The sequence below is a fragment of the Solea senegalensis genome, linkage group LG11, assembly GCF_019176455.1.
Source record: "Solea senegalensis isolate Sse05_10M linkage group LG11, IFAPA_SoseM_1, whole genome shotgun sequence".
NCBI classification, from domain to species: Eukaryota; Metazoa; Chordata; class Actinopteri; order Pleuronectiformes; family Soleidae; genus Solea; species Solea senegalensis.
In genome coordinates, this window is record NC_058031.1 from 13,025,089 (window position 1) to 13,038,186 (window position 13,098).

At 40.9% G+C, this 13,098-nt stretch overlaps 2 protein-coding genes across 6 annotated transcripts in view; both read left to right on the forward strand.

Annotated features, from left to right (window-relative positions):
- Positions 1 to 13,098, forward strand: part of samd11 (sterile alpha motif domain containing 11) — a 1,171,052-nt gene that overhangs the window by 988,290 nt on the left and 169,664 nt on the right. The window lies entirely within an intron of this gene.
- Positions 688 to 13,098, forward strand: part of dip2ba (disco-interacting protein 2 homolog Ba) — a 39,831-nt gene continuing 27,420 nt past the window's right edge. For both annotated transcript variants that reach the window (XM_044038040.1, XM_044038042.1), the window contains exon 1: positions 688 to 946. In XM_044038040.1, coding sequence (XP_043893975.1) covers positions 862 to 946 — 85 coding nt within the window. In that variant the 5' untranslated portion in view covers positions 688 to 861. The remainder of the gene's footprint in view (positions 947 to 13,098) is intronic.

Below are 13,098 nucleotides of genomic sequence, written 5' to 3' on the forward strand. Positions count from 1 at the left end.
TTAAGACTTTTACTTAATAATAGTATATAGTATAATAGTAATATCATAAAAAAGTGACTTTCTGGTAAGATACTTCAACTGCAAGACTGTGGGTTCAATTCCTGTCTCTGTTAGTTTATATGTGTCCTTGAGCAAGACACTAAACCCCATGTTGCAGTGTGTGAATGGGTATGAAATATGGGCAAACAGCAAAACTGTAGTGTAAAGCAGCTCATCAAGACCAGACAAGTGCTTCATAAATACAGACCATCACCAACTCTTCTTCTTCTTCTGATTGTATTTGGTAGTAACGAGTAACAAAGATAGTTAGAGGAAATGTAGTGGAGTAAAAGTTAGAAATATAAATAAAGTACAGATACGTGATTTTTGTTCAGTACAGTAACAAAGTATTTGTACTTCATTAAATTACAACACTGTGTGTGTGCATGTACTATGTGTATATGTGTGTGTGTGGTGGAGATTGCCTGGAAATGGAATGTTTTATTTTACAGAGGATAATTATTATGACTCAACTGCTGCAAAAGTATTAGCAACAGTGGCCCGTGTGTGTCTGTCTGTGTGTGTGTGTAACTGTGTGCTACCCACTTTCAGACAGTAGGGGGAGCGCCGGTGCCGGTGTGACTTTTCGGGCACAGGATGCGGTGAATTCACGCACAGGCGAGGTAAACGCAGTCACGTGACCGCTGGTTGCCGTTGGTGAGTTTCTTTCATTATGGCGGATCGGCTAACAGTGCGGATGGACTGTCTCTCCCACTCTGATGCCTGCTTCGTGTCTCAAAACAGGGCGTTTGATTTTTGATTATTCAAACGCACCGCCGCTTTCCTCTCTGCTAGACGGCACTCGTGTTTCTCCGTGAAGTGATGGCAGACCGCGGCGTGGATTTGTCCGCCCTGCCAAAAGAGGTTAGGGACCAGTTGGCGGAGTTGGATCTGGAGCTGTCTGAAGGTAAAGGAGGTGGGGAGGGGGCTGCTTTTCAGGCTTTCCTGTATTTGCTGTGTGAGCTGAAAGCGTCTATTTTTTTGTCTTATTCCACTGTGAGTCTGTGTTTTATCCTATCAGAACGCACACACACACACACGTACACGTCAGGCTGTGCCACCTAGCTCTTTTTGTGCTAGCACAGGATGTAAGAACACGAGCTAGCAAGAGCATGACAAGACAAGGAGCACTAAAGAACAAGAGAAAAGACTTCTCAACCTCATCACTGTGTCGCCTTGGCCTCAAACACCACAGGGACTCGTACAAAGGGTTTAAAATATGTGTGTCTGTGCCAATGTCCTCGTAGTGAAATCCACAGTCCAGTCGTGTGACTGTCTGTCTTGACAGACTGTCTGCTGCTGGCCTGAGGCAAGGTATGGCGATCAGTGTCTGACCCTGATTCTGTCATCTTGGTTCTCCACATACTATAATGCTCATTTGAACGTCACACATATGTGTTTTTACTTCAGGTTCAGGTGGATATTATTATTGAACCTGTAGGTAAATTAAAAGGTTGGGAAAAATGAGAGAAAGGCATCCATGTTGACACAATATCGTAGGAATGTATGTGATTCTATTGTGCATCCTGATATAAAAGCACTTACTATATGTCAATTGTGGTGATTGTCCATTAACAGGATATTTGTTAATGATCAGAATTATCGTCTAAAAATGTGGTTCAGCTATCCAATGTACAGTCCAAGTGATTAATCTTGTAGTGCCACAAGAGAGGAGGGCTCCATCTTTGTAGTCCTTCTAGCACTTCACAATATTTAATTCTTATTTAAAGGTCCAGTGTGTAAAGCTGTGCGGAGTGCTTCAGTACAATACCAACCTTTGAGTTTTGCGGTACCCTTCCCTTTAGGTACCAGAGTAATGGTACGGGTTGAGCTAGACCCGCGACAGTGAGCTGCTTAGACGACAGAAAAGCGTCACTCCCATGTGACCAGTGTTTCTTTAAGAAACAGTCCAAGTGCGCCAAGGAAGTATGGTGGCCTTCACATAGCAGAAAGGGTGTACTTTTTCGTTTGCCTTTTAAGTTCCAGCCGGTCTGTTCAGAATGGTGGTCTCTGAAAATCAAGTCCTTGCCTAAAGCCTTTTAAAGACTTATTCTAAGGCTATAGACGCCAATCAACTGTGACTTTAAAGGAATTATACACTTATACGAAGATGCTTGTGGGTAGTATATTCAATTTCTGCTTACAAATCCTCCCAAAACTGGACCTTTTTATCGTGATAGTTTTTCAAGTTAAACTGTTCATTGGAAGAACACTGACAGAGTATAGACATGGGGAGGAAATGACAGGTCGTACTCCAAAGCTAAAAAAAGGAAAAGGGTATCAACCACAGCAATTGGTGGTTGATAGTGATGCTCAAAGCTTGAGCTGAAAAATAGGTTTTATTGCAGTGAAACTGTGAGTCACTGTGAGCAGTGTTGACACATAATGACAACGTCCGTAGTCATGATCTTGTGTTATATGAAGATGGAGTCTGTTCCAAAAGACTGCCAGTGATTAACAAATGAGCCTATGACCTCAGTGATGTTCATCTAAGTGATCAACACGATGTGTCTGATACACCTTTGCAAACCTGCTATTACTAGAATTATAGGATAGGATTACCAAACCCTCCAGCTCTTTGTGCATATGCCTCATCTCGGTTTTGTCAGATCGTTGTCAAGTGGGCAATACATGTGTGTCATTTGTTGTATTGTAGAAGTATTATGTGGATCATTTTATTCATCCAAAGTGTATTCAAATCAACCACCCCTCCCCCAGAGCAGCTGTCTTGCTCTACTGCCACTGACACAAGCTGTCACACATCCTTGACAGTGTTCCTCTAACTCAGCTGAGCAGTGGTCTGTCACTGTCAGTTGTTTGTTTTGACCATGTAAAGAATGCCTGTAATAATGCCAAATACAGTGAAAACCATGGTAGTCGTAAATCCCTTCCCAGTATCACAGTATCAATACAACAGTTGTATTGTGTGACACACTGTGATTAATACAAAATATGCAAAAACATATGTAAACATGGTATACTGTTGGTTATGTTAATATTGTAATTACATCATTTATTTCTCTGTGCTTCATTGTAGCATCTGCATGTATTAGAAGAGCTGATTCAGCTGTTGATCAATCAGCTACAGGTTTAGCGACCTAGCGACCTAATTATATTGGTTTTGTACTTAATAGTATGTAGTATGCTTCTCCTTAATGCTTGGTCTTTAACATGTCTGGGCATGTTGTGCACATTGTCATAAATCAGTGTTTGAGAAAAGATTCCCTTTTTTCGCAGTACTTTGCTGGAATAGCTGGAAAAAGATGTAATGTATTTATGTCTCAATCTAAATAGATGGCTTTTTTTAAACTACAAATACCACAGCTTTTACAGACCTCACTGATCTGTGTCAGTTAAAATCATGTCAGGTACATGTCGTATTTAGGCATGATAGTTGATAGTTTAATAGTTCATGATTATCCTGACCAAAATAATGGCTTCATTAGGTGCAGCCTTCTGTCTGCACTTATGGTGGTCAGATACATTGCAAATAGGATACATATTTTTTAAGTGAAAAATAATTTACTAAGATCATAGATGATGATTAATAAGTCATGAGGAAAGATGCAGCTCCCTATAGACTTTTAGAAATAGATCACAAGCGCTGTATACTAGTGAATTAGACAGGATGTTCAAGCTACACATGTGAAATGTATGTTTTTCTTCGCGCTGTATACTAGTGAATTAGACAGGATGTTCAAGCTACACATGTGAAATGTATGTTTTTCTTCATTTATGATTAACTAAGTGTAAGCGCTTTTAATAAGTGATGATATTGTATATTGTCCCAGCACTAGTCGTAATGCAGTTGTGAACATGTTTTGAAAGTTCTGCCTTGATCATATATTCAATTGTTTGTTAAAAGTATGAGATGCTTGAGATTTGGTCACTGAACAGTACAATTTCAACACAAGAGAGAAACAAATTGACATTATCCTGCTACTGCCCACAATCTAGCCCATCTGCATATAAGTAGCTTGCAAATACAATGCTTTCAAGTATTCAAGTCGCACTATGACTGGATGCATGTGGCATGTCACCACCTTATGGGCTGTTTTTCTGAAGACCACAACAAGTCCTCTTCTGAACTGAGCGCAAAATGCCTGTTCCGTCGTTGCCTGGATAAGAAAACAGGCCTGCCAAATGGCCTCTTAAAAAACAACCTACTTCTGCGAGCCCCCTGTGACCATGGACACACAATGAGGACCATTCAGCCAGTCTGAGCTGCTGTGACCAGGAGCTCTGCTGCCATTTAGGCCATTCAGCTGAACCCAGTCTTTGTGTGCACGTTGGAATGAGCTGCCTCCATAGGAAGAAAAAGGAGGGGCTGATGAGGGGGTCATACTTGAGAAGATGACGTGTGTTAAATTTGTGTACTTCTTTGGGGAGTGGTTCACCCTTCTCAGCCTGCTATTTCTCAGTTGAGCCAGGGGGTAAAAGGTCATGTCTGGCTTGTCTCTTTAACGATACTACCTGCTTGACATTGCCTTCTATCTGTCAAGTGTGTTTTACAGAAGTCTAATGTTGCTCATGCTGACACAGCCAGAATTCCATTCAGATGACTTAGTCATCAGTGAGGTGGAAGCTGACAGTTTTTTACATAAATTCAGTTTTAATTGACTGTCTTTTCCTCCCAGTCTGCTACTGAATTTTTAAACTCATGTTTCTAGGCCATAGAAAGGAGACATACAGGTAATGAGCCAGTATTCAGCTGTAACAGAAGCAGGCTGGGTCGTCAGGCAAGTCGCTGACAAGAGAAACTTTCATCTCTCTTTGTACTTTTTATGAATGTGATACACAGCAAATTGTAAATATTTGCAAGTAGTTAGGCAAAGTACTTATTTTGAGAGTGGCGTGACAGTCACTTCCTTTCACACTCAGAGATGGAGGTCTGCACGGACGTAAAAAGAGGAACAAGAACCTCTCACATTGATTGTGAAGTATTATTTCCCAGCTGTTAACTCTTGTATGCTTAGTTAACAGCAATAAAAATGTTACTTCATGACTGCAAACATTGATTTTTAATACATAATCATTTTAATTTATTTGTCAGATGTTTCTTTACCTTTTTTTGACTGTTTAGAGAGGTGGTAAAGAAAGGGGGGGGGGTGAGTGATGGCATGTAATAAATGACTACCACTCACTACCACATCCTGTCCTGTGGCTTGATAAACATAGGTGTTAATGACATAGCAAATGACGTGTTGAAAAGCTAAACCTATGTTAATCCTATCAAGTCCAATCAAGTTTTAGTGTTTTCCTAGAACACAGTGCTATAGTATTCTGAAAACCTTTTTTCTTCAGATCTCTTTGACACAGATTTAGGTAAAAATGAATCCACCATCACAATTTTGTTTTGTATCAATATAATTAAATATGGATGATGATGATGATGACTGACTTTTCATCATTACCAACACGGCACTATTTTTAGACCATATGTTTGAATGTTTTTGTGTGGAGATATTTTTTTTAACATATTCCTCTAGGTTGAAATTGATGCCCAATATTTCTGAATACAAAAAGGCACAAATCATCTTCCTTGGAGCTTAATAGTTAAAGCCTTAGGCTCAAACAGATGGTTGGGTTCTCTTGGCAGAGGCCTTACCTAGTTTTGTGTAGTGTAGTGTACAGTATGTGCGGACATGCATATATATATGTGTGTGTGTGTGTAAGTGGCACAATGCCGTTTCTGTGAATAGGTAATGATGCCTACAGTCCTCTTTCCTCCTTTAGGCCTGTTGTAGGCTGAATTATTCACATGCTCTCATTAAATACCAGGACAGAGGAGTATGTGTGTTTGTTGGCATTGAGCAGGACTTTTTTTTTTATCCTCCCTAGGTCATCAATAAAGTACACGCAGAAAGAAATTACCCTATGTATTGATATCGCACTCGTTAGCCCTTAAATTGTCTGCAGCAATCCTATCCATTAGGTCTATTCTTCTATTATGGCAGACCACAGACATGGAGACGACAAAAGCTGTGTATTGATGAAACATTTGATACAGTATTGATATGAATATCTGGACTTTAATACTGGACTTTCTGCTTTCTGTTGTGTGCACTTTAGATCTTTTTGGCATACTTTCATTCATTAAACAAGCACCAGGCTCACACAATCGCACGTGTTGTGCCGTGTCTTCCTGCATGCCTTGAGACAGCCAATCGTGTGCACTGTTAAATCCCAGTCACAAAGGATGCTGCATGCCTATTGGCTTACTGATATGTCTCACCCTGAGTCTCCTTTGGTGTCTGACTCTGCCTCTTACATGATGCTGTTCTCTGTCTGACTTTGTGATCTTCCTCTGACCTTCCTGATGCTGGACACAAGGACACAGAGAAGGTCCCTACAGTCTATAAATAAAATATTAACATTACATTATTTGTTAGACTATGCCTATTGGTATGATTTGTGAGCTTGTTGTGTATCTCAAGCAAAACTCATTTAGAAATGGTACATCTTTACAGGTAAGCGTTGACTGTATTCTCTCTTATTGTATGTCTATGAGTCACTGCAATTAGGCGTGGCTTCTTCAGGGGCCCAACCATCCACCTCAAAGTGAGAGAACCTGTTTTAGCTTCCTGTCACACAAGGCTTTACTGAGTTGAAAGGTGCCATGCAAACTGTGACTCCTCACAGTGCGAAGAATTGAATGAATGGGGATTTCCTCATATCAGACCTTATCTGGCAGCCTGCAAAACACCCACCTTCATTCACCACTTTAATAAAACCTGTCATCTCAACTGCTCTGATGTTGCCTTGTGCAATCTTCCCACTCTCTGCTTTTGTTGCCTGCAGTCATTCAGATACCCAGGTTGTGACACACCACACTGTGTTGACTAATGCACTCTGATTTTTGCCTAATCGGCTAAATGACGAACTCTGTGGCAGTGACGCAGAAGTCAAGGTGTGTTGCTTCTTCATTTTTGTTGTGTGTGTGTGTGTGTGTTGTCTGAATGTGGGAGCTGATGCAGTGCCCCACCAATCTATCACTGGGCTATATCAACTGCCCAGCAGGCCATGTGACTGTGCTAATGCTGAAGAATGCTCTTGTGAATATAAATAGACCTGACTGGCAAGACAAATTCACTTTCATGCCTGAGGAGGAGAAAACAAGAATCTCTTTGACATAAAAGCTATGCCATTATTGCAGTGAAGACCTCCCTCCACTGCCTTCCAAAGAGTCAGTCCTAATTGTGCATTTTTTTTCTCTCACTGAGGCTAATGGTCCTGGCTAGTAGATGGCAGTCAATGGCAAACAACACAAATCCAAGCAACTTGGTGGCCTGCTCCATGTGGGTCACCATCACACCCATGGGTTGTGTGTGAAATACCATGACCTATTGAGAACTGCCCTCCTCAGGCCTGTCAGTCTGTTGTCTGACCCATAGAGAAAGTTGGAATGGGTATGCTAATTGTTAAAGCATCATGCCAGTGAATTTAGATGTTTTTAGCTTGTTACAAATACCTACCAACATTTATAGCCGGAAAAAGCTGAAAAAGCCCGGTTAAATTTGGGTCAGTGTGAATGTAGTCCGAGATCTCTGATGAGGACCAACGAGGTTGTCTCGGCCCGCTTGCAAGTGAACTCTGGAGCGATTTGTCACTGGTATGAACTCTATCTGCACTTTCAGTGGAAAAGATAGTATTGTTCTCACATCCACATGTGGGGAGAAGGGAGAACCGGGTAGAAAGACACTGATGAACAGAAAAGGCTTTGTATGTCCTTCTGTAGGTCAGATGGTTTGTTTTATTTGTTTTAGACATTGTTTTTGATTCATGATGGTGAGGTCCTTTTTGACACACTCCATGTTTCAATTGCCATGTCTTTCAAACATGTTTTTCCTTTCAGATATGTTTACAGTGAGTGCAACGAAATTGTTTGTTTGACTACAAAAACAAATGACGGCTGTAATTGGTATTAACTTTTTAAGCCAAAATCTGTTGTTAACTTGTTATCTGTAGACCCTCTCTCACACACACTCACACACACACACACACACACACACACACACACACTCTCATTGTCTCTGTCTCTCACTTGGGCTCTGAAGTTGATCAGCCACAGCTGATCATTGCACTCTTTTAAAGTGGGTGTGGAGAACCTGGGGTATTTTCTCAGCAGCTGGTCAGTTACTATATATGAAAACGCAGCCCTGCGTCACAGGAAAGCCTGATGGGAAACCAAAGCTCAGGGGTAAAACAGCACTGTATATCTACAATGAAAGTTTCCAAAAGGTCAGTCGCTTACGCTGTCAGTCACACACTAGGTTTTTTTTTTGTTTTTCCTTTTGGACTTGCATTTGAATAGTTCTCTTCCTAATTCTTGTGTGCAGCCAAAGGATTATCAAAAATTCCCAGTAACTTGTGGTCTTCAGGAAACCACATGAACAAGCTGATGTGTATCTCCCCTCTTGGCCCCTCAGAACGCATTGTGCTAGTGCTTGGCTTGTTGTCATGGATCCCTTTAATTCACTTCTGGAGAGAACGAGGTAAAACAAAGGCCACGAAAACACAGGCTGGGTGTGGCTTCAACGTTGTAACTGCCCAGTGACCTTAACACTGGGCAAGTGCAACTTGTGGGTTCCCATATTGTTGTTAATTGCTTTGGATGGAAACATGAGGTTAATATTGACACTTAGTGGAAGCACAGTTACTGGACAGGCTGGCATTAGTCATTTCCTGGGGATGAGATAAAATTGTTTGATTGCCTTCATAATCTGTGCTGTTGCTAGACAAGTTCTTTAATTTTAGCAGCGAGTGAGACTGTTTACAGTAGATGACCATCATAAGCAAAACAGTATTTCTCACACTCCTGTATGGGAGGGAGTAGGGCTGTTATTTTTATATCTGATAGTGGGATATCCGTTCAAACCTGGGTGTAAAAGCTTACACTTGGATATTCAAAACAAAATATACAGCCTATAAGTGTTTCAGACTGATTGAAGTACTTACTAAGTTGTCCAGCAGAGGGCAGTGTGAGTGTGGGTTGGCCTATATCCATGCCCTCTTTGCTTATTGTGGTAAAGTTTTATCCTACGATTATAGAACTTAACCTTCTCTCAGACCATGTGAGTGCTTGCTGGCATGTGCTTACTGGCATGTGCTTACTTGGCTCGACACACCTGAGGTAGATAATGCGTTTAACCCAATGCTTCAATAGGTGGTGTCAGTGTGACAATGTAAGAATGACATTTAAGGCTCCATTAACGGTTTGACAAGATTCAAGAACATCTTGTCTGCACAAGAATATTTGGCTGTCCTTCCATAAACAATTCTATTAATATTTAATTTAGTAACAGCAGGTACTCAATGTGAGAAATCTTGTTAAAATCTTGTAAATTAAATTTTTTTGTGATCACAACATTGCCCTGTGCTTAGAAACATTGTGATAGGGTTCTCACAGTTTTCTGGAATGTTGACTATATCATTTTAAGGTCAGAATTGATCAGATTTGCAAGCATATCTGATCAGAGTCTGATCTTCCTGATCAGCTGTTCAGATTATATATTGGAAGTGATCGGATCTGTCCATATTGACGTTGTCTAGTCTAGTCTTCCAGATGGATTTCTACAGTTACAGGCCACACCCCACAAAATAAAATCTCCCCGCCCGACTTCGGTCTGTTGTTGTCTTCAATACATTTGTCCCATTATTTTTTATTGTTGTCCACTGTGTCGATCATTTAATGCGCCTCCAATGAACGTCCGGATCTATGTTGTTGTTGTTGATGTTGTCATCATTCGAGTCACACCATGAGTGATGCTGAAGACGCATTGAAATCCTGTCTGAGCGACCAAGCTGTTTAGATTGAGCTTCAGATTGCTCGATCATTCGAAACCACCTCCGTATGTGCTTTGATTCACCTTTGGAAAAAAATTTTAGCGGTCCAGACTGCCAAAAAAAACAAGCAGGATACAATCTGCATATGCTTAAACATCTGATTTGGTCTGCAGTCTAAACGAGTAAATCTACTTGCCTTTCCTTTTGTGGGTAGCTTATTGCTAACATATCGTCATTACCACTCCCCTGTGACCTTGCATCTTCACTTCCATGTGAAGGAACTATTTTCACTTGCACAAAGGGTTGTGTATTTTAGCAGCTGACAGGCATTCACTGAATATATTTTCCAGTTCAGTGTTTTCCTTTTTTTTGTCCTCGAGTACTCCACCTTGTGGAACATCCCCATAGATTCTGGGGTATCAGTTTTAGAGCAGGTATAAATTTCTATCTAGATGACAGGCTGTTCAATGACTGTGAGCAGTGGGTGATGGGAGGTCAGGATTGTGAGCTGTAGAGAGTGGAACATGCTTTGCAATAAAGCCTGTGTGGTTTCATTGTCAGGTATAGACTCAATAACAGGGATGTAAGTGTTTCAAACAGCCACTGATAGCTTCTTATGATCTTGTAATATTGATTTAATGACTCAGCAGCCTGGCCAACGGTCCTTTTTCTAACATGAATGCCCTTTTTAAGCCATCCATTAGAAAGTAAGCACAGATCAAGCAATATTAGTACATATGTCATTTAGTTAACATGTTGCTATGCTAATCTTGGTGTATGTGGCCCATCTTTAGTGATACATATTCTTGTTTACCCACTGAAACAACAGAAATGACAGGTGACAGTTGATGTCTAAGCCTCAGTGAACATTGGTTCCTCACAGAACCACCTATCTCTTGTCTTCCACACCAGCCACGTTGAAACCTGACACCTCTTGCTCACTTTCACTGCTCAATACACCATGGTTACCCAGCAATGCTGAAACACTGGTCTGTCATGCTGTTGAGTGGCCAGGATGCCTCCGTCTAAATAACCCTCTACTCTTGTCTTTACAGTTTGCTGAATTAAGTCCGTCAACCCTCTGACCAACTCACAATTCACAGCTACATTACATACTTATATCTTTATGCAAGTGTGACAGCGTCACAAAAAGAAACACAAGCTTATTATTAAGTCGCACCTCCATCCTTCCGCCATGCCATGGTCAGTGACACCTGTTGTCCAGGGGCATTTAAAATGACTTTTTTGGTGGGCTAAAAAAGTAAATACTACCACACTTAAACTACAAAGGATCTCCCGTTAGTTTTACTTCTGATGATCAGGAACTGTTTTCTGGTAACTTCATATTTTGTATGTGTGACACAAACTTGCCAACAAACGAGGCAACATTAGATCAGCAGCTCCTGTGTACCTTCCAGCTACAAATGCTGCTATTGATGTTTACTGCTGGCTGAGTGTTCCAGGGAGTGCAAGCGTAACCAGTAAAACCGTGGAACTGACTAATGTGCCATTAAAGCACACCTGTAATCACAGTGTGCACTTGAAATATTATGAGAAATGGGGGTGCTTGCCTTTCCTTGTGCAATGTGATAATCGATGCACCAGGGCAAATATTTTTAAGGTGCTCTAAAGTCCCAGACGTCAGTACTTGATAATGAGGGAAACCTGGGCGGAAGTTACCTGGCTGAAGAAGAGCAGCCATTACAGCGGAATATTGGCAGAGAAAGCTACGTTAAGAGATGCCCCATCCACATTCAATGCATAGACTTTATGCACTTCTCTGTGTATAAATAGAGAAATCCTGAACGTTTAACTTTTCATGGACATTTTGTTTTCCTCAGTAAGACAGATATGGTGATGTATCGCTATATGATTGTTTTACATATATTGATTATCGTGTTATTGGTGTCGTTGTAGCCTGTGATTCCCATCCATAATGAGAAATCAGAGTTGCTGTGAGTGTTGAAAATGGGCACAAAAGTGATCAAATTGGTGGGATGATGGTCAACATTTAAGAGCAGTTAGCTAATCTGTTTAGAAAACAGTCTGAGATTTGGCCTCTCACCTCATGTGGTATAACTGTCCTTTACAATTGCACACAGCCTCACCTTCACTGAAGAACAATTTACTTAAACCACCGCTTTCTCACAGACGTCCTACTTGTGTCTGTGTGACTCAACTATCAGCCATGTACAGTTGTTCCTCAGTCTTATCTCTGTGATGAAGTAATGCTGTCTGAATTAAAACAGCTCGTCACTGCCAAGTTTGCACAACATGCCTGTTATTTACTTTAGGGAAACACTGTGACCAAGATAAGTGTAAGATGTGAGCGGCATGTAGAGTGGTAATGAAAGAAAAGAAAGCTCCGGAGTTGGTAATCAATGATATTATTAGGTTATTCAGAAAAAGGGTTTTCTGTGTAGTACTCTTGACTTCTGTGTTGGAGAATGTGCTCTCTTCATTATGCCAACAGAATTGAGCTCTCAATGCTGTGACTGTACCCTGCTCACACAGCTGGCTCGAGAGGTCTGTCTCTGCCAATTTCAAGTGTACAATATAATGGACGTAATGAAGGAAGTAGAGCAATACTCCCTCTGCAATCAAACAGAACCTGATTGCTTTAAAAGCTTATATTTTTTTAATATCTTTCAGGATGCTGATGTCTGATATCTAATTGCTCCTTGGCGACAGAAATGGATTGTTACTCACTGTTCATACCGAGCAAAATTGTTAGTCTTGATCTTAGTGGGGTCCGCACAATTGAACTGAAGTGTTTTTATCCTGTACAGGAAGATCTGACATGATGAAAAGATTAGATACTAGATTTAGGCAGGGTTGAAATGACCTGCATGTTTAATATGTGTGTGTGTGTGTGATGAATGTGTACACTTGTTTCTAAGGTACTGTCTTTAAAAGGCTTTACAGATATGTGATTGGCTTATATACAACAAAGAGTAGTAACTGTTATGTGTACATGTACATAAATGCTGGCCAATAATTATTCAACAGGCCACATGGCATATGGGTGGTTACCATTGTTGCCTTGCAGCAAAAAGACCCGTGTTCATGACCTGGTCGAAACAAAAGCCTTTCTGCATGGAGTTTGCATGTTGTCCCTGTGTTTGTGTGGGTTTTCTCTGGTTTCTCCAGTTTCCTCCCACAGTCAAAAAAAACCAAACCATGCTGAGGTTAATTGAATTTTGCCCTGTCTCACCTGGGTTTGGTTCCAGTGACCCGTGACCTACATGTGAGAGGATATAGCAGTAGACAATG